This window comes from Bos grunniens, chromosome 11, assembly GCF_055505025.1.
Source record: "Bos grunniens cultivar Pamir isolate PY7600 chromosome 11, Bosgru_T2T1.0, whole genome shotgun sequence".
NCBI classification, from domain to species: Eukaryota; Metazoa; Chordata; class Mammalia; order Artiodactyla; family Bovidae; genus Bos; species Bos grunniens.
In genome coordinates, this window is record NC_141175.1 from 36,045,936 (window position 1) to 36,067,827 (window position 21,892).

General features: G+C 38.4%; 1 protein-coding gene across 19 annotated transcripts in view; it reads left to right on the forward strand.

Moving 5' to 3' along the window:
* Positions 1-21,892, forward strand: part of BABAM2 (BRISC and BRCA1 A complex member 2) — a 478,104-nt gene that overhangs the window by 128,235 nt on the left and 327,977 nt on the right. For 18 of the 19 annotated variants that reach the window (XM_086326104.1, XM_086326097.1, XM_086326096.1 and 15 more), the window contains one exon: positions 14,188-14,282. Coding sequence is in view for 11 of the 19 variants with exons in the window: in XM_086326097.1 (XP_086182223.1) it covers positions 14,188-14,282 (95 nt within the window). In the remaining 8 variants the exon portion in view is untranslated. Of the gene's footprint in view, positions 1-13,768; positions 14,040-14,187; positions 14,283-21,892 lie in introns of those variants that run through there. The other variant, XM_086326109.1, reaches the window with a different exon arrangement.

Consider the following 21,892-nt stretch of genomic DNA (forward strand, 5'->3'; position numbering starts at 1 on the left):
GGAAGGACTGAAGCCCAGTCTCATGACACTAAACTGTAGGGGCTCAGACAGAGCTCTGAGCAAAAAACTGTCAGCAATGTGGTAATGGAAACGCCCACCCAGTCATGGTTAAACATTTCATTTTTCCAGGAGGAACGTACCTTTCTTCTCTGAACAGCCACATGTTCTGCCTTAAGTTTGGATACTTAGAACAGCGGAGCCTGAGACAAGGATTTGGGTACAAATAGTTTATTTGGAAGGTGATCCCTGGAAACATAGTGAGGGAGTAGGGAAGAGAGACAAGGGAGGCAGAAAAGCCAGAAAAGGGTGTATAAATGAGTGGATTATTGCTGTGGGCAAATGGGGTTAAACCGTACTTCCAGTCTTCCAACTGTAGAACTCTTCCATACTGTCCCAAGGAAGGGCAAGGAATGTTTATATATCCATTCTCATCCTTTAGTCTTAGTGTCATTCACTTTCACTTTTTGTAGCCTTTGTTTTTTGTTTTGTTTTTTTGGCCAGGCTCTCTTTTAGGCCAGAGAATGCCCTTAGGGAAATAGGTGAGGTTACTTAAGCTGGGTGGGATTGGGGGCAGGAGGAAAAGGGGACCACAGAGGATGAGATGGCTGGATGCCATCACCAACTCGATGGACGTGAGTTTGAGTGAATTCCGGGAGATGGTGACGGACAGGGAGGCCTGGCGTGCTGCGATTCATGGAGTCACAAAGAGTTGGACACAACTGAGCGACTGAACTGAACTGAACTTAAGCTGGGTGGCTGTTAGTTTATAGTGTGTGTGTTTGTGTGTGTGTGTGTAGGGGGTGTGTAGCAGGATTAAGAGGTGAGGTAGGGGAATGGGAGTGGGGTCTGGGGCGGGGAGGTTGGTTTGCTCCCCAGTGACCATTTGGCAGTATCTGGAGATAATTTTGATGGTCACAGCCAAGGGTAAAGGAGAGTACTACTGGCTGGTATTTAGTGGGTAGAGGCCAGGGATATTGCTAAACATCCCTCTCATAGGGTTGCCCTGTGCAGCAAAGTATGGAGCCCCAGATGTCAATGGGACTGAGGTTAAGAAGCTCAGGTGGAATCCAGAGCTGCAGTGAGTGCTGCAGTGGGGGACCAGGGGGTGTGTTGGAAGCACTGGAGGTGTCTGCTACATTTCTCTACATGTGCTTTGGGTTTCCTGCGACTCTGCTTTTTGCTCATGATGCTCCCTTCATAAATTCATTTTTAAATCTTTTTCACTCTTTGATTTTTTGGTATAAATTCTGTTGTTATTTCACTTTTTATAAGAGAATATATTAATGTATTTTGTAAATTTTTTTTTCTTTTAGAGCCATTTTTGTTATCTAACACACAGCTCAAGTGCCACTTCTTTGATGAAGCCATCTCTTACATTCCTTATTAACTCTTCCATTTTCAGAATTTCCGTGGCATGTTATTTGTCTGTTTACTGTGACACTGATCTGTTTTAACCCTATACCATTTTTTCTGTCAAATTTTTATTTTTAAAAATAACATCTATAAAAATTTGAAAGAACTGTGTGATGAATATCTGTAAACTCTTTAATTTGTCAGTTGTCAACATTTTACCATATTTATTTCTCTCTTTACTCACACACATGTACAAATGTATGAAGTTATAGATTTTATTTATATCTGTATGTCTTCATTTTTTGTAGAATCATATTAAAGTGAGTTGCAGACATTTTGATACTTCACATGTAGTACTTCAGTATCTCTAATGAAAAGGACATTTTTCTTCTACAGAATCTCATGCCATTATCACACTCAAGAAATTTAACGTTGATGCAATGATATTATCTAATATGTGGCTCGTATTTATATTTTCAGTTGTCTGGTGATGTCCTTTTAGCTTTTTTCTGCTGATCTATGGTCCAGGGAAGAATCATCACTGTTCTTACTGCTCATCTCTTTTATTTTCTTTAATCTTGAAGAGTTCTCTAACCTTTTTTTGTTATTGTTGTCATTGTTGTTGTTTTCTTTTTTCATTCATGATATCTATGGTTTTGAAGACTCTAGGCTGGTTGTTTAGTCAACCTGCTTTAGTCAACCTAGTCAGCTGCTGCTGACTATCCCGCAATTTGGTTTGTCTGATTATTTTTCTTCATGATTCCATTTAGCTTAAACACATTTGTCAAACTTTCTAAACCAGTGACGTTATGTCCTCAGTGCGGTCTTCATAAGGTCCATGTTGCCTGTTCCATTGTTGGTGTTGCTGAGCTTGACCACATGGTTAAATTAAGGTAGTATCTGCCAGGTTTCTCTGTTATAAAGATAGCCTTTTTTCTATTGTAGTTTATTAGTAACCTGTGGGGGTAATGTTTGAGACTATCCTGTTCCTCAACAAGATTTTGTAAAATGGTTTTAGTATCTATTGGCTAATCCTATACTGAATCAATAATTTATCAGTGTTTATAGTTTTTCAGAGAAGACAATGGCACCTCACTCCAGTACTCTTGCCTAGAAAATCCCATGGATGGAGGAGCCTGGAAGGCTGCAGTCCATGGGGTCGCTAAGAGTCGGGCATGACAGAGCGACTTCACTTTCACTTTTCACTTTCATGCATTGGAGAAGGAAATGTCAACCCACTCCAGTGTTCTTGCCTGGAGAATCCCAGGGACGGGGGAGCCTGGTGGGCTGCCGTCTATGGGGTCGCACAGAGTCGGACATGACTGAAGCGACTTAGCAGCAGCAGCAGCAGCAGCATAGTTATTTTCTATTTTTGTGGGGGGTGTTAGTTCTAAAAGGTCTTGTAGGTCTTCATAGAACCTTTCAACTTCAGCTTCTTCAGCATTACTGGTTGGGGCATAGACTTGGATCACTGTAATATTGAATGATTTGCCTTGGAAATGAACAGAGATCCTTCTGTCGTTTTTGAGATTGCATCAAAGTACTGCATTTCGGACTCTTTTGTTGACCATGATGGCTACTCCATTGCTTCTAAGGGATTCCTGCTCACAGTAGTAGATATAATGGTCATCTGAGTTAAATTCACCCATTCCAGTCCATTTTAGTTAGCTGATTCCTAGAATTGCCAACATCCGCTGGATCATCGAAAAAGCAAGAGAGTTCCAGAAAAACATCTTTTTCTGCTTTATTGACTATGCCGAAGCCTTTGACTGTGTGGATCACAATCAACTGTGGAAAATTCTAAAAGAGATGGGAATACCAGATCACCTGACCTGCCTTTTGAGAAACTTACATGCAGGTCAGGAAGCAACAGTTAGAACTGGACATGGAACAACAGACTGGTTCCAAATAGGAAAAGGAGTATGTCAAGGCTGTATATTGTCACCCTGCTTATTTAACTTCTCTGCAGAGTACATCATGAGAAACGCTGGGCTGGATGAAGCACAAGCTGGAATCAAGATTGCCAGGAGAAATATCAATAACCTCAGATATGCAGATGACACCACCCTTATGGCAGAAAGTAAAGAGGAACTCAAAAGCCTCTTGATGAAAGTGAAAGAGGAGAGTGAAAAAGTTGGCTTAAAGCTCAACATTCAGAAAACGAAGATCATGGCATCTGGTCCCATCACTTCATGGGAAATAGATGGGAAAACAGTGGAAACAGTGGCTGACTTTATTTTTTGGGGCTCCAAAATCACTGCAGATGGTGACTGCAGCCATGAAATTAAAAGATGCTTACTCCTTGGAAGAAAAGTTATGACCAACCTAGATAGCATATTGAAAAGCAGAAACATTACTTTGTCAACAAAGGTCCATCTAGTCAAGGCCATGGTTTTTCCAGTGGTCATGTATGGATGCAAGAGTTGAACTGTGAAGAAAGCTGAGTGCTGAAGAATTGATGCTTTTGAAGTGTGGTGTTGGAGAAGACTCTTGAGAGTCCCTTGGACTGCAAGGAGATCCAACCAGTCCATTCTGAAGGAGATCAGCCCTGGGATTTCTTTGGAAGGAATGATGCTAAAGCTGAAACTCTAGTACTTTGGCCACCTCATGTGAAGAGTTGACTCATTGGAAAAGACTCTGATGCTGGGAGGGACTGGGGGCAGGAGGAGAAGGGGACGACAGAGGATGAGATGGCTGGATGGCATCACTGACTCGATGGACGTGAGTCTCGGTGAACTCTGGGAGTTGGTGATGGACAGGGAGGCCTGGCGTGCTGCGATTCATGGGGTCGCAAAGAGTCGGACATGACTGAGCGACTGAACTGAACTGATAGTTATTTTCGTATCTCCTAGATTGCAAGCTTTATTGAAATAGAATTTCTTGGTTCTTTTTCTGTTACTGACATGACTCAGAGTACTGTATATGGTTAATATTTTTTGAGTATTGAGTGAATTAATAAGTCAAGATTATCTCTCTAGAAAATGAGAAAAAAATCCTTCTTTGATTCTGCCAGTTCAAGCTAAATCTTTACAGTATGTAACTACTTCAGTGGTTACATACTTTTTTTGTTAAGCTTCTTCAAGTATAGAATAATCAGTTACTCTTTTGTTTGGTATTGCTTCACATTTCAAGATTTTTTTCTATAGTGTCCTCCAAATGACAGTGTTTCTTATTCTGTAAGTGCAAAGTTACTTACTCTTTACTTTTAAACTAACCTTTTTATTCACCCAAATGTGATATTTAGTTCACAGAAAGTGAAATGTAAATACATAGCAGTTTAGAGGCTATACTAAATTAATTAACATCAGTGTTTCACTATTTCATGACAGTCATCATGACTGACTGTTTAAAAATTATATTTGATTCCTAACTACTTTTAAAAACTATAAAAGAATCATAGAAAGGTTGAGAAAGCTTACTTTCTTTGTATGGTGTCAGATACATTGTAGTCATTAAAAAAGATTTGGTAATAAGTTGTATTAATGAAACATTTTGTGAATATGCATTAGAAAATTATTATGACTAAAATTGTCTGCAGTAGAATATTTATTACTCAATAAGTAATGCTAATTCACAGCGTTTGGCTTAAGATATTATTTTATGTGCTGAAATAAGAACACAGAAATTCAAGGGTAAAGGTTCATTTAAAACATATTATAGCATCTGAAGACGGGACATTATACTACTAATTAGCCTAAGTTTCTAAGAATCAGCAACATAGTAAATTCCCTTTGATAACCTAAGGATTATGTAGCTTAGGCTTAATTTCCTGAGAACTGTCTCTTATTGTACAGCAACCACTGAAACAACTGGCATGTTTTATCTGAAGAAGAGAAAACTAAAAGAAGAGGTCATTTGCAGATAGATGATTTAGGGACCACCATGTAGAATAATGCTTAGGGTAGGATTTCCATGAATAGGTAAAAGTGATATACAGGCATATATATTCTTCCTATATAAGAAGGTACTTTATCCATCAACTAATAACTGTCCAGCAACAGAATATGCTGCTTATGAAGCTGTGAGCACATTTTACCCGGAAGTGGCCATGGAAGGTTAGGTGACCTCTCCTTCTTGCTTTCCTTTCATTTCCTTTGTTCTCTTCTTTCCTTTTATTTGTTCCTCTAGCTCTCTGCTGCTCAATGTGGTCACTGCTAGCCACATATGGCTGTGGAGTACTTGAAATATGAATAATCTGAATTTGAGGTGTGATGTAAATATGACACACCAGATTCTGAAATCTTAATACTAAAAATAATATAAAAATCTCACTAATTACCTTTATATTGATTATGTATTGAAATGATACTATTTTGTATCTGTTGGCTAAATAAATATGTTAAAATTAATTGAGTTTACTTATTTTATGATTATTTATTAAATATTTATTTCTTAAGATTATCAATTACAGATAAGAAGATGTAAATGTATTCCACCCTATCTCTCTCAGTGGTTGCAATTAAAAACCCTAGAATACCTAAAGAATGTAAATAGCAACTACTTGAGGACTCAGAAAAATAAATAATAGATACTAAGAAGAGAGATACGAGCTTGGCCCATATAGAGGTAGATGTTAATTTCCTGCCCCCCTCCCTATCTTTCTTCCTTTCCCTGGATCCTGGAACCATGCAGGGTGTGGACAGAAGAAGCTTCAAGGAAAACCCTTTCTCTTGGGTCAGAAGATCAAAAGGATTGAGTGGGGGTTAGGATGGAGCTGTTTTTAAACTGCTGGCCCTAATCGGGTAATGAAACCGGACTCCTGCAGCAGCCTCCATAACTCTTTTCTTTTGTTCTTTCATCTTTAGGTGGACATAGACATAAGAAGTGCACTTGGGGAGGCTATAATTCCTACTTGCTACCATAACACCAGGCAGATGCACCCCTAGGAGCCAGAGAGTATAGAGAGAAATCGTGAAGTGGAGGGAGCTGGAGAAAAAGCATCCTTTAGTTTGTGTGTGGAATCTCAGACTTATCCTCGGGCTGCCCGTGTGTGGAACTGGACAGAACCAATAGGGCAAAGTCTTTGAGAACTGGACTGTAGTGTAGCCTCTTGCCCAGGTCCTAAACTGATTTCTGGGTAATAAACACTTGGGGAAAACCAGGATAGCATGAAAAGGCTTTGAAAACTATACTGACATTTGAACCAAGCCCACAGAATGTAGTTCTGCACTTTTAGTCTGAACCTAACTTTTTATCAACTCATTTGACAACTTAAATGAACAAATTCCTCAAAAGACTTAAATTATTGAAATTCACTCGGGAAGAAGTAGGTAGTCTGAAAAATCTGATATCTATTAAAACAATTGAATTCATAGTTTATGAAAGAAATATTTCAAAAGTAAAACTCCAGGTCCAGATTGTCTCAGGAGAATTCTACTAAACATTTAAGGAAGAAATAGCACCAGTTCTATACAGTCTCTTTCAGAAATTGAAGTGGACACAGAATTTACCAACTGATTTTATAAGGCCACATTTTCCTGATAGCAAAACCAGTCAGAGAAAGTACAGGAAAAACAAAGCATACTGTAAACCAGTATCCATCATTTAAAGAGAGAAACCACTCTTCAAAAAATTACCAGCACATTGAATCTATTCTGTTTTGTTCAGTCGTCAGTCATGTCTGACTCCATGTTGTGACCCCATGGACTGCAGCACACCAGGCTTCTCTGTTCTTCACCATCTCCCAGAGCTTGCTCAAACTCATGTACATTGAGTCAGTGATCTAGTGGGAAGAAAATGTATCACTACCAGGTGGGTTTTATCCTAGAAATAGATAACAGGTTGAACATTTAAAAATCAATGTTACTTCCGTTGTTTACAGACTAATATAAGCTATATGATCATACTAATAGATGCAGAAAAAACATTGAACAAAATAAAAAATCTCTTAATGATAAACCTAAAAATATTATGATGGACTGTAAACTAGAGAGCTAAATCTGACAAGTTTGAAGTGGAATAGGGGTAAATTTAAAATCCTGAAATGGCTTCTGAAATTCAGGTGTCCAAATTAAGACCAAGTCTTAGCGTTAGTGTATATGTAAAAGTTTGGGGGCTTTTTTAGTTGACAGGAAGTATAACATGAGTTAACATTGATACGGCTACCAAAAAAGCTACTTCAATATGCTATGATATTTGTTGGTACAAGTTTAGTGTCTAAAATGAAGGCATGGATTTTTATTTATTTATTAATTTATTTTACTTGATCTGTGTTCTTTAGAGCATACCTGAAATCTTGTGTTTGTTTCTGGGTATTACCCTCAAAGAGGACTGTAGACAAACTGGTACACATGCAGAGAAGAGAGAGGAAATGGTAATAAAGGCAATGGAGACCAAGTCATAAGAAAAGTAGTGGAAGAAGCTGGGATACTTAGCCTGGTTACTGGATGACTCTTGGTAGGGTTGAAAGAGAGGTCATAAGAACTGCCTGTGAATAACTGAAGGGCTATGATATTAAAGTGAAACTATACTTGTTCCATAAATTTCTAAGAACCAGTGGATGAAGTTTTCAGAGAAAGAGAGATAAAATTTTCAGAGAAAGGTAGGTTAAATTTCAGTGTAAGGAAACATTATATCAGGAGTTAGAACTAACTCTTGGAAAAGTTACCTCTCCAAAATCTTTGGTAAAACTATTGCCTAAACCTACCTTTCCAATGAAAATTTCCTTCAACCTGGCATTTCCACAAGACTCTTGTCTGACCCTTACTTCCTATAGTTGAGAGTTTCAGTAAATAATCATTTTATGTAGCCACTGAAAGAGTATTGCTTCCATCACTAGTGGGCTTCCCTGGACACCAGTCATTTGCCATTTGAATTGTTTCTTTGAAACTGTGTTTTCCTGGCAGTTATTTCAGCTTTAAGGTAGACGAAGTAGCATGATACTATTCATTGATGAAAATAAGGAAGGAGCTTGGGGACAAGCTGCATTCCTTCTATAACGGGAGCAGGACAAGTGACCCACTCTGCAGCTCTGGTGACTGGGCCTTCCTGAGATGGTGCTCATATGTTCCAAAGAGTGTCAGCTACCAAGACACAAGAATGTAGACAAAAACTTTCTTGCTCCTATTGTGCTTTTTATGAAGAATTATAGACATATTTTCAAAGAGAAGAATTTCTGCCCCATTGGTCCTACAGTTGTAGTGCGTGAATTTTCAGGGAATCATGAAAATTAAGACTTACAACAGCTCCATTTTGTTGTTAGGTGTTTGTTATACTTCTAGCCATTCTAGGAGTTTTGTTTCTTTACTTACTTTTTTTTTAAACTTCACCTTATATCGCCTCTGATTCTATTTTTATTTCTTTGTTCTCTTGCCTGCTCTTCCTTTTTATGAAAAGTTGGAGCAAGCAGTATCCAAGGGATCTGTCCTCTGAGTTCCTATCATCTTGTCCAGGGTGAAATAAAGGAAACATGATGTTATTGCTCTTCTCCGTGATTTGTGTTGGTCTTTTCTCCACCATCTCTGCCTTGAGGTCAGGGACTGTGCTTTCTACTTCCTGTATATCTCCCCAGGTGTCCAATATGTGCATCTGTGCATGGTGGGTTTTTAATAAATGTTCTTGACTGATTTACTGACTGTTCTTCCTAGCAAGGAAACAATGCTGCATTTTATTCCAAAGAGGCTATACAATATTAAGGTAAAGTATTTTAGGAGTTCTTTGAGGTTGAAGGTAAAGAGTTTGAGAAATTCTGAAATGTTTAAGAGTGTGAGATTCTGGAAGACATTTAAATTTATTTTTTGTTTTGAAAATTACTTGTATTTTGCTCTGTGTAGTATGGTAATGTCTCTGCCTCTAAAAGGATTGTTACAGTTGAGGATGTAATCATTGGTATACATTGTTTCCTTGAAAAATTTTTTCTGTATATTTAAATAATTTTGGCAGCTTAAAAAATTTTTTTAGATTAAAAAAATTAACATCCCCCAGTACTCTCCTTTAAAAAACCCATTGGGAAACTTCTTGAAAAATAAAGATCTTTGTAAGTATTCATCTTATAAAAAGATTATTTGCTTTTAAAAAGGACTCATTGCAGAGTTTTTTTTTTTTTTTTTAATGGAGAACTCTACAATTGAATTTTCAAGATGATTTTATTTATAAAAAGTAATTTACTCATAACCATTGAGTAAACACCTTCTAATTTATGTGTGTTTAAGTTCAGATTAAAGTGAGGTGAATTTTTGCATCAGAGTAAAAAACAACAATGGCCTTATTGAGATAATTCACATACCATGCAATTCACTCTTCGAAGTGTATAGTTTAGTGGTTTTTAATACATTCATGAAGTTGTGCAATCATCAACACTAGTTCCAGAACATTTTCATCTCTACAGAAAGAAACTTTGAACTCATTACCTGCTGCTGCTGCTAAGTTGCTTCAGTTGTGTCCGACTCTGTGCGACCGCATAGCCAGCAGCCCACCAGGCTCCCCTGTCCCTGGGATTCTCCAGGCAAGAATACTGGAGTGGGTTGCCATTTCCTTCTCCAGTGCATGAAAGTGAAAAGTGAAAGTGAAGTCACTCAGTCGTGTCTGACTCTTAGCGACCCCATGGACTGCAGCCCACCAGGCTTCTCCATCCATGGGTTTTCCAGGCAAGAGTACCAGAGTGGGTTGCCAGTGCCTTCTCCGGAACTCATTAGCAGTAACTCCCTATTCTGTCCTTTTTAGGCCCTTGGCAACCATGGATCTACTTTCTGTCTCTATGGATTTATATATTCTGGACATTTCATAGAAGGGGAATAATACAGTAATCATATAATATATGGTCTTTGGTGTCCGGCTGTTTTCACTTAGCATAAAGTTTTCAGGGTTTAACCATATTGTAGCATGTATCAGTATCTTTTTTTAAACTTGAATAATATTCTGTTATATGTATATACCATATTTTGTTTATCCATTTATCAGATGAACATTGGATTGTTTCTGCTTTTTGGCTATTGTGAATGATACTGCTACAAACATTCATGTGCAAGTTTTTGTGTGGACATATATTTTCATTTTTCTTGGGTATATACCCAGGAGGAGTCATGACCTAACTCTAGCATTTTGAGGACTTGCCAAACTATTTTCCAAAGTGATGACACCATTTTATATTCTCACCATCAGCAAATGAAGGTTCTGATTTCTCCACAACCTCACCAACACTTATTATATTCTCTCTCTCATTTTTTTTCTTTAGTCTCATCCTTATGAGTATCAAATTATGAAAAACTCCTTTTACTCCATTGAGTTGTCCTGGCACACTTGCCAAAAATCAGTTGACTATAAACAGAAGATTTATTTTCAGACTCTGAGTTCTATTCCATTGATCTGTATGTCTGTATTTATGTTGTTGCCACACTGTCTTAATTACTGTGGCTTTGTAATCAGTTTTGAAATTGGGACGTGTGAGTGTTTCAACTTTGCTCTTTTTCAGGATTACTTTCTGTTCATACAGAATCCCTTATATTTCCATATGATTTTTAGGAGTGGTTTTTCAGTTTCTGCCCAAAGAGAAAAAAGCCAGCAGGATTGTTTGAAATCCGTACCTTAATTTAGGTAGTATTGCTATCTCAACAATATTGTCTTCTAATCAGTGTACAAGAGATGTTCATCTCCCTTATATGTAGGCTTTCTTAAAGTCTTTCAACAGTGTTTTGTAGTTTTCAGAGTACACATCTTCACACTTCTTTTGTTAAGTTTATTCCTAAGTATTTTATTCTTCTTGATATAGTTGTAAATGGAATTATATTCTTAACTTCATGTTTGGATTGTTTGTTGGTAGTGTATAGAAAAGCAATTGATTTTCTACATCCGTCTTGTATTCTTGGAACCTTGCAAAACTTGTTTATTCTCATTGTGTGTATGCATGTGTGAATTCCTTAGGCTTTTCTCTATGCAAGATTATGTCATCTATGGATAGAGATAAGTTTGCTTTTTCTTTCCAATATAGATGCCACTCATTTCTTTTTCTTGCCTAATTGCCCTGCCTAGAACCTCCAGTACAGTGTTGAATAGAATTGGCAAGAGTAGATATCCTTGGATCAGATTCATAGTATTTAGTGGTTTGGAAATATGTATTACTGACAATGCTCCTTTGAGAATTTGAAAATCCAACTTTGCGTCCTCCTGTAGTAACAAAATTTCTTCTATTGGAGTTTAGCATGCTATTTATTTTTTGAGCATCAATAGATTCTAGCATGGCCTTCCCCAAAACTTCAGTGCCTCTGTTTTATTAACTTGTGAGTATAGTTGAGTAAGAATGAATAATTAGAACGTTCATATTGTCTTTGACTCCTAGTCTTAGCTTGGGCTAATGCTTTATAGTTAGCACATTTGAAAGAGGTTTATAATTTGTAATAGATATAGTTAAAAACCAGAGATGGTGATAGTGGTAGGGTGAAGGAAAGGTAGTGCTTTTATTACTTTTGATAATTTAACTCTACACCCAACTTCTGATGAGTGTATTTCCTTGTTCAGATTTATTCACTACAGAAAGTGGTAGAAGTAACTCTTCTGTACTTTATTCCTTACTGTAGATTTTGTCAGTACTTAGATATCCAATTCAGAGAATAGGATTTCTTTCATATATTGAACACTTCTTGAATATATTCTCTATGTGTTGTATTTTGCCCTGTCAAACACATGAAGTCAGTATAAGAGCATGCTTATTCTGACTGCGTGTGAGACACGTAGGAAGGTCAAGTGTATGTACTCACTTTGTACCACTGTGGATTTGTGCTTCAGTGTATGTGTTCTGTCCCTCTTACTAAATGTGAGCTCCTTGAGGTTAACCATCCTTGTATTGAAAGGCTGTGTATCGTAAAGCCTCACATATACCATGTGTTTATTATGAATTTTTAAAATGAATGGAGCCGCTTAAGTATAAGCCTCCAGTTAAGTATTCTCACTCCATGGCATGACCAATCAGTATTGTTGAATGTCACAAATAACAAGGATCAGTGTGTCCTGGATTTATTAGGGAAGGCTTCATACAAGAGAATGTAATTAAAGGGGCTCACACAGGATGAATAAGAACTGAGCAAAAAAAAAGAACTGAGCAAAGAGAAAGAGCATTTCAACTAGGTGCCATAGTTTTTAGTTCAGTGAGTAGATTGTGTTGATTGGAATAGAGAGTTAATATTGGCTTTTAGATATCTAAAGAAAAGGGTAGATAAATAAGGAACATTGTGGTTTGGAGGCCTTAAATTCCAGTTTGAAAAGTTTGCTCTTACTCTGTTAGAGAACCATTTGAAATTTTTGGAGGCACAGCAGTACTTTAAGATTTGCTTTATGATAGTATGTGTTATGGGTTGGAGGTATTGGGACAGCACTTAGGAGGGTATGGTAATAATTCTCCTAGTCTGTTGCTTTTTTAAGAACAGAGTTCTTCATTTGCTTTTTAATGCTCAGCATAGTGCCTAGATGAGAGTTCAAATATTTGTTCTTTGGATGCACACATATATGGACTAAGTCATCTCAGCCTAGGTTGAGCAGTTAGCAGTAGGAAATAGCATATGAGAAATACTTTGGGGGAAGCATTGAGATGATTTGTTTTCTAAGGATGTGGGTCAGGTCAAAGATGACATTGAAGTTTCAGCCTGGGTGATTAAGGAGTACCAGTGCCATCCTTAGAAATAGGGAAGTCAGTTAGGGGAAGAGAGGAGTGAGAAAGTGATAATCACGGGCATGTTTTTAGACTTGGTTGAGTTTGAAGTTGAAATCCATAGTACACAGGGTTAGTTAGGCTCAAACGAAAACTGAAGTCTGAATGTTTAAAATTAGAAGTCACTACGAAGATATTATTGTTTGAGTAGTAAAAATGATTGGACTGATATAATGCTATGTGTGTACAGGGGTGCAGAGGTTGTGTGCATGTATACAAACAGATAGTCTTACACACTAGAACCCAGTATGTGATTTAGAGTGTGGATATGCTAATCTGTTAGTGGAATGATGAGGACTGATTCTTTGTGTGAGCAGAGGGGAAAGAAAAGGAAGTTAAAGGAGGAGAAAGGGGAGGAACAAAGAGGTAGAACTTATAGCACAAATTTGGCAAGGAATTTTTGTCTTATGCTTGAATATAATACTAGTAATAACAGTAGTGGTACTCCTGTATGACTTGTTGAGTGCTTCCAGTATGCCAGACATCTGGCTAGATATCCTGTCTTTTTTACCCTCATAACAAATCTGTGATGTCAGTACTATTATATCTCCTTTTTAACTGATGAGGAATCTGAATACTGAAGAAGTTAAAACTTGCCCAAATGACTTGAACTAATAAATAATTAGGAAATCTTGTGAATATAAATCTGACTTTTTGGATTCTGAGCCAAAGGTTCTTTCCATTATACCAAAGGTTTGTATGTTTAATTTCTTCAAGGCCAGGACTTTCTCTTTAGAAAATCAGTCCTTGATAAAGGCTTATTAATTAGCAGGCAGTGATTGGACAGTCATGTTTGCTATTAACAAAATCTGCATGTACTGTGGATGTAGTTGTTTCTACTTTTCTACCTGGGTATTTATATTTATGTGCTTCCCAGGTGGCACTAGTGATAAAGAGCCTGCCTGGGGTTCAGTGCAGGAGACAGAGGCAGGTTTGATCCCAGGGTTGGGAAGATCCCCCCTGAGGAGGGCATGCCAACCCTCTCCAGTGTAGTGTATTAGGAGGTCGCACTTTTGACTGCTTGTTGTGAATGTTAATTTAAAAGAAGGTATCAATTCTTTTTGTTTCTGAATGAAAGTGCTTTTCAGTATTTTTGTTAAACTACTATAAACTTGTTTTAGAAGTTTTTCTGATGCACTGCTCCGATCATTCATACATTTGCAAGGAGATAAGAACTGACATTTTCTGTATTACAGGGGATATAATTTTCAATGCCCAGTACCCAGAGCTGCCTCCCGATTTTATCTTTGGAGAAGATGCTGAGTTCCTGCCAGACCCCTCGGCTCTGCATGTGAGTACTACAGGCGTGTTCTGTGTTCGGATGATCTTTATTTGTTGAAAGGAAAATAAAGTTGCCTGTTGACAATTCTTTAACAGATACATTTGCTGAACACATAGATTTTTTCCACCCCTTTTTTTCCCTCTGTCCTGTGAAATTAGTACAACTCCTTTTGTGCCAAAATTGTTTAAATAAGAGTTTGGTTTTTTTTTTTCTTCCTTCATTGCAGCTTTACTTGCAGACTATTTTGAATTAAATAAAGTCTCTAGCCTTTTGGTTAAAATATTGTTGCTTCAGCTTAAGGAGACATGTTGAAAACATTTTCTTTGTTTTAACTTAATATTTCATGCCTGCAATCAATTTTCTAATGTTTACTAACACTTCATCACAGGACTTGTTAGGAGAGTGTTTCTTGGCTTTTCAAGAGGCCTTTTTCTGTATAGAAGTGAAAGTGGCAAATTTGGACTTGTATGCGTATTATCTCAGTCTTATTATCAGAAGGGTAAAGACCAGATTAAGTGTTCTTTATAAAGCAAGACCAAAAACTGTGTAATTGAAGTAAACTATTTCTGGATTTAAAGCAGAGAAAGGGGTGGTAGAATTGATAGTTGTCAGAGCACATGCGGTTTGTATAAAAAGTGTGTTTTTCATGGCTGGTGGAGAAAAACATATGCCGTTTTGTTTAAAAGGTCTGACCAGACAAAATGTCTGTTTCTTTCCTTTCCCAAGTTTTGGTTTTGCTATGATGCTTGTACCATAAGAAGTTCTATTGTTGTTGAAAAACTTTGTTCTTAGTTGTGTTTTTTTGAAAATTTTTTGCTGCATTGAAGTTTTGTAATTAAAAGTTTGAGAATTTGCTTTGAAATCTTGCCCTCTGTCCCTTTTTTAAAAAGGGAAGTATTAAACAGGAAGTATTAACCCAAACCTAAAGAATTTTCTTAAATTTTGGAACACAACTGTATAAATACAGTTGACAAGAGTAGAATGGATTTGTTACTAAATTTCTAATATTTACACATAAACTGTTACTTTAGGTGATTTTTTTTTTTTAATTGTAGTTTATCTGTTCAATGTTATGTGGCAGCCTGGATGGGAGAGAAGTTTGGGGGAGAATGGATACATGTTATGCATGGCTGAGTCCCTTTGCTGCCCACCCGAAGCAACCATCACATTGTTAATCACCTATACTCCAGTATAAAATAAAAAATTGAAGAAAAAGAGAGAAAAGAAATGCCAAAAAATTTAATTGAAGCTTTGTAAAAAGAATTTCAAGTTGGGACCCTTTAAATGCTTCCCTGATAGCTCAGTTGGTAAAGAATCCGCCTGCAATGCAGCAGACCCTGGTTCAATTCCTGGGTCGGGAAGAGAATCCGCCTGCAATGCAGCAGACCCTGGTTCGATTACTGGGTCAGGAAGATCTATTAGAGGAGGGATAGGCTACCCACTCCAGTATTCTTGGGCTTCCCTTGTAGCTCAGCTGGTAAAGAATCCACTTGCAATGTGGGAGACCTGGGTTTGATCCCTGGGTTGTGAAGATGCCCTGGAGAAGGGAACAGTTACCCATTCCAGTATTCTGGCCTGGAGAAATCCATGGTCTGTATAGTCCATGGGTCACAAAGAGTCAGACAAGATAGCAATTTTCACTTCCCTTTAAATGCTTTGTATTACAAATTCACCCCATGTTGAAGCTGAAGGACTTACCTGAAGAAAATAAGGCAGAAGTACCCCTATAGATGTCTCCTGTATTAAACCTGCCCAGTGGAAGTAGCATATGCTAAATGCCAAAGTTATATAACAGGCTAAGTGCTCCAGAAGTTTAAGGATACTTGTCAGAAAAGGCTTTGTTGTGGAGATGAGATTTGTATCGATATTTGCAGAATGGAGTAAAAGTGTGGGCAGTATAGTGGAAAGTGTTTCAAATGAAGGGAATGACATAAACAAATGATAGGTATAATATATTGTAGAATAAGGTGCTTGACAGGTTTGCTGAAGAGTAAGTTAGTATAAGGAAGGGCTAGAAAAGGTTAAAAAGATAAAGTAGGGTGAGATTGTTGAATGCGTTGAATTCTAGGTTAAGCGTCACTGAAAGAAATGAAACATGGAGAATTGTGTAATAGTAAGTAGTGTGGTTAATATACTAGATTAGAAGAAATTGAGGAAGAGAATTGAGAACTGTTGTATAGATCTAGGTGGAGGTGGGAAAGGGGCTTTAAGCTAAGATGATGCAAGAGGAAACAGATGTAAGCGATAAATACATGTATACAATTTATTTTTTTGGAATTGCCTTTAAAATTTGCAAGGCACATCTTCACTATTGGCAAGGATTGTGAGTGTATTAGACTTTGTTTTTCTATTTATTTATTTATATACTTATTTATTTGTTTTGATTAGAGTGTGGACTTTAAAAGCTGTAAAGGGCTTTAAGTTTTATCTTATTCCACTTTTCGGTTTTAGTATTCAGGAAATTGACCTAGATTTATATTGTTGTGTTGGAGTTTATATTATAACTTCACTTATCTGATGTTTAGTTTTAAGTGGAGTTACCATGAAACATTTTTGGGAAATTAGCTGCAGAAGAACAGCCCAAAAAATCAAAGCACTGTGTCTAAAAGAAAGATCCCAAATCTAGGGGAACACCTGTCTCTAGCTATAGTTAATCTCAGCCCTCAAGCAGTCTACCCAGTGCTTCTTCACAGACTAGTGAGTGAGCTGGGAAAGCCTAGAGAATCAACTGGATACCACCTTCCCTAGTTGGGTGACGTCTACACAGCTCTGGAGGGTACCCTGTATCTTTCCAAACAGTACTTTGAAGTAGCTTATAGGATACACAGAGGGTTAATAAAAATATATGAGGTGGTTATATATATTTAAATATTTTCTTTGGAAAAATGTCTATTCAAATCCTTTGTCCATTTTTAAGTTGGGTTATTTGTCTTTTTATTGCACTTTTTCACCATTTGATAAATTTGGGGCTATGTGAAGTCAAGTGGGCTTTAGGAAGCATCACTATGAACAAAGCTAGTGGAGGTGATGGAATTCCAGTTGAGCTATTTCAAATCCTGAAAGACAACGCTGTGAAGGTGCTACACTCAATATGCCAGCAAATTTGGAAAACTCAGCAGTGGCCACAGGACTGGAAAAGGTCAGTTTTCATTCCAGTCCCAAAGAAAGGCAATGCCAAAGAATGCTCAAACTACCGCACAATTACACTCATCTCACACACTAATAAAGTAATGCTTAAAATTCTCCAAGCCAGGCTTCAGCAATACGTGAACCGTGAATGTCCAGATGTTCAAGCTGGTTTTAGAAAAGGCAGAGGAACCAGAGATCAAATTGCCAACATCCACTGGATCATGGAAAAAGCAAGAGAGTTCCAGAAAAACGTCTATTTCTGCTTTATTGACTATGCCAAAGCCTTTGACTGTGTGGATCACAATCAACTGTGGAAAATTCTGAAAGAGATGGAAATACCAGACAACCTGACCTGCCTCTTGAGAAACCTGTATGCAGGTCAGGAAGCAACAGTTAGAACTGGACATGGAACAACAGACAGGTTCCAAATAGGAAAAGGAGTGCATCAAGGCTGTATATTGTCACCCTGCTTATTTAACTTATATGCAGAGTACATCATGAGAAACGCTGGGCTGGATGAAGCACAAGCTGGAATCAAGATTGCCGGGAGAAATATTAGTAACCTCAGATATGCAGATGACACCACCCTTAGGCAGAAAGTGAAGAAGAACTTAAGAGCCTCTTGATGAAAGTGAAAGAGGAGAGTGAAAAAGTTGGCTTAAAGCTCAAAATTCAGATTACTAAGATCATGGCATCCAGTTCCATCACTTCATGGCAGATAGATGGGGAAACAGTGGCTGACTTTATTTTTCTGGGCTCCAAAATCACTGCAGATGGTGATTGAAGCCATGAAATTAAAAGACGCTTACTCCTTGGAAAGTTATGACTAACCTAGACAGCTATTAAAAAGCAGAGACATTACTTTGCCAGCAAAGGTCTGTCTAGTCAAGGCTATGTTTTTTTCAGTAGTCATGTATGGATGTGAGAGTAGGACTATAAAGAAAACTGAGTGCCAAAGAATTGATGCTTTTGAAGTGTGGTGTTGGAGAAGACTCTTGAGAGTCCCTTGGACTGCAAGGAGATCCAACCAGTCTGTCCTAAAGGAGATCAGTCCTGGGTGTTCATTGAAAGGACTGATGTTGAAGCTGAAACTCCAATACTTTGGCCACCTGATGTGAAGAGGTGACTCATTGGAAAAGACCCTGATGCTGGGAAAGATTGAGGGCAGGAGGAGAAGGGGACAACAGAGGATAAGATGGTTGGATGGCATCACTGACTCAGTGGACATGGGTTTGGGTGGACTCCGGGAGTTGATGATGGGCAGGGAGGCCTGGCGTGCTGCAATTCGTGGGGTCGCAAAGAGTTGGACACGACTGAGTGACTGAACTGATTGAAAGTGAAAGTGAAGTCGCTCAGTTGTGTCCTACTCTTTGCGACCCCATGGACTGTAGCCTACCAGGCTCCTCCCTCCATGGGATTCTCCAGGCAAGAATACTGGAGTGGGTTGCCATTTCCTTCTCCAGGGGATCTTCCCGACCCAGGGATTGAACCTGGGTGTCCAGCATTCCAGGCAGGCGCTTTAACCTCTGAGCCACCAGGGAAGCCCAAGGACTGAACTGATTAGTTATCTATTTCTGCTCAGGTGACCAAATGCCCATGTTCAGGAGAGAGGGATTTTCTGGGATTTTTATGTTCACTGTTAAGATAGGACAGTCCTGGGGGAACTGGGATACTGAACATCGTTGTTTATTCACTGGACTGGAAGCTTCTTGAGAGTTTGTTTTGTTCCCTGTTGCATCCTATGGTCTACAAGAGTGCCTAGTGCATTGAGATTAGATGAACAGTTTGCCTTCAAGGTTCTGTATTCCTTAAGGGACTTGTTGGTTTCCAAGACTGAAATGCTTTAAATGAAGAATTCAAACTAGAAGAAAGATTCAAGTTTTGATAAATTTGGGGGATAAAAATCAGTTAACAGAAACTCTGAAGCAGTGATTTTTCAGCCTTGCTTTTGCAACACCCTGTGGTGTGTTCAACTGCCTCAGAAGGTATTGTGAAATTCTTTCCCCTCAGAGTAACAGTGATAATTCACTTTAATTAAAATAAAATTGCATAAAGGAGGAAGGGTGGATCATATGTTTAAATGAGAAGAATGTGTTGCAATTATTGTGTGTTAGAAACCACTGATATCTGACTTCCTAATTTAAAGAAGGTGACGATCTTATGTTTGGGACAAGCATTTCAGGGTAGGGAACCTGATGCTACTGCAGGTAGTACCTACTGGTTGTGTAATTCCTTCACTGACTCTGTTCTGCTCGCGTGGAATGTGACTGTATAAAGAGTATTGTACTAACATCTTGTCATGCCTCCTCCCCTGCTCTTCTCTGTGCTGGAAGACATGTTTTGAATGTATCCATGCAAAATAGTTCATATCTGGTGTACATAAAAAGTATTTGAAATACATGTGAAGAAAGCACTAAGCTGAGATGGACTGCATGGCCTATTGAAAAATGCCATCCAGGTGTGTGGTGCTCCCGCTCCTGGACACGTCCATTGCCATGGCCACTAATATATTATAAAATAGGATGCTCTGCAGTTTTTAAATATCTATTTAATGTTTCATTGGAGAGCTATAAAAGAGTCAGCTTTCACCCTGAAGCTGGACATAATCCTCAAGATAAGTAAGTGAACAGAATTGCAGCCTTGGGTGATATGAACAGGAATAGAGGTGTATGCACAGGGTGCTATGGGACATGTAGGGGAGAAGTTTATCAGATCCACGGATAGTTAAGTGTCGGAGACTTAAAAACATATTATTTGGTTGTTTATGCTCTCTTCTTCTAGAAGGTTCATCGTTCCCATCTAGAAGGTTCATCATATCATAGGCAGGTACACATTGATGGATCACCTTAATCTGGATGGGGATTCTGCTGGGTTGAGGCTGATATATGGCTCTCGTCAGGATGTGTCTACCTCTGGTTTGCTGTTGCTCTTGAGGTAGAGCTCTTCAGGATTTTTAACTGAGAATCTGGCATGGTCAACATTCCTAGACCCTTCAAAGTGCTTGGGCCAATAAAATATTTTAAAATATACTGACATGTTATTTGGGCTTCCCTGATAACTTAGTTGTTAAAGAATCCGCCTGCCACGTAGGAGACCCCTGTTTGATTTCTGGATTGGGAAGATCCTCTGGAGAAGGGATAAGCTACCCACTCCAGTATTCTTGGGCTTCCCTTGTGGTTCAGCTGGTAAGAATCTGTCTGCAATGTGGGAGACCTGGGTTTGATACCTGGGTTGGGAAGATCCCTTGGAGAAGGGAAAGGCTACCCATTATCCAATTATTCCAATACCCACATGGCATGGATCTTTTCTTAAATTTATTTAAATTGGAAGATAATTGCTTTAAAATGTTGTGCTGGTTTCTCTGATATATCAACATGTATCAGTCATAAGTATACCTATGTCCCCTCCCTCTTGAACTTGATTCCCACCCCTTGATTCCCTGCTGTGTTGTCACACAGCACCAGGTTCAGCTCCCTGTGTCCTACAGCAAATTCCCACTGGCTATCTATTTTACATATGATAATATATGTTTCAATGCTACTCTCTCAGTTCATCCTTCCCTCTCCTTCCCTCACAGTGTCCACAAGTTTGTTCTCTATGTCTGTGTCTCTGTTGCTGCCCTACAAATAGGTCTATCAGTGCCGTTTTTCTAGATTCCATATATATGTGTTAATATACTATACTTACTTTTCTCTTTATAACTTACTTCACTCTGGAAACAGGCTCTAGGTTCATCCACTTCACTAGAACTGACTCAGATTTGTTCCTTTTTTTGACTAAATAATATTCCATTGTCTATGTATACCACAACTTCTTTATCCATTCATCTATTGATGCACATCTAGGTTGCTTCAACATACTGGCTATTGTAAATGCTCACAGCATGGATCTTTGTCCTGACAGATGTCATATTCTAAATTTTGTTTTGTAAGACTGCTGATAACTCTGCTCTGCTTTTCAGAAGCGGTTGCTTAATATTTAACTTCTTGCCCTGGGCTGTCCAGAACTTATCAGATGTTTTGAGGAGAACTGGCTGCATGTTTGAGGTCTCTCAGGACTCTGTTCTGATGATTTTTTAGAGTCCAGCAGCAGCTTTGTGCTGTGCAAAGCTTGGTTTATCAGTTTGCCTCCTTTGCCCCGAATTTGTAAATGTCCTAGAGATACCTTTCCCTAATGCTTTCTCCTCTGAATTCTCAGCCCCTCCAGTTCTCATTGCTTCAGCAGATGTTGAATACCTTCAGATATCTGGCTTTCTGTTGTTTTGTTGAGAATGTTGGTTTATACAAAGCCATTCCATCCTATCTGGAAGCAAAAGACAGTTGTCCTACATATCATGTTGTCCTTTACTTTAGAAGCAAAACTAAAAATCTTTCAATTTAGTTCAGTTCAGTCGCTCAGTCGTGTCTGACTCTTTGCAACCCCATGAATCGCAGCATGCCAGGCCTCCCTGTTCATCACCAACTCCCGGAGTCTACCCAAACCCATGTTCA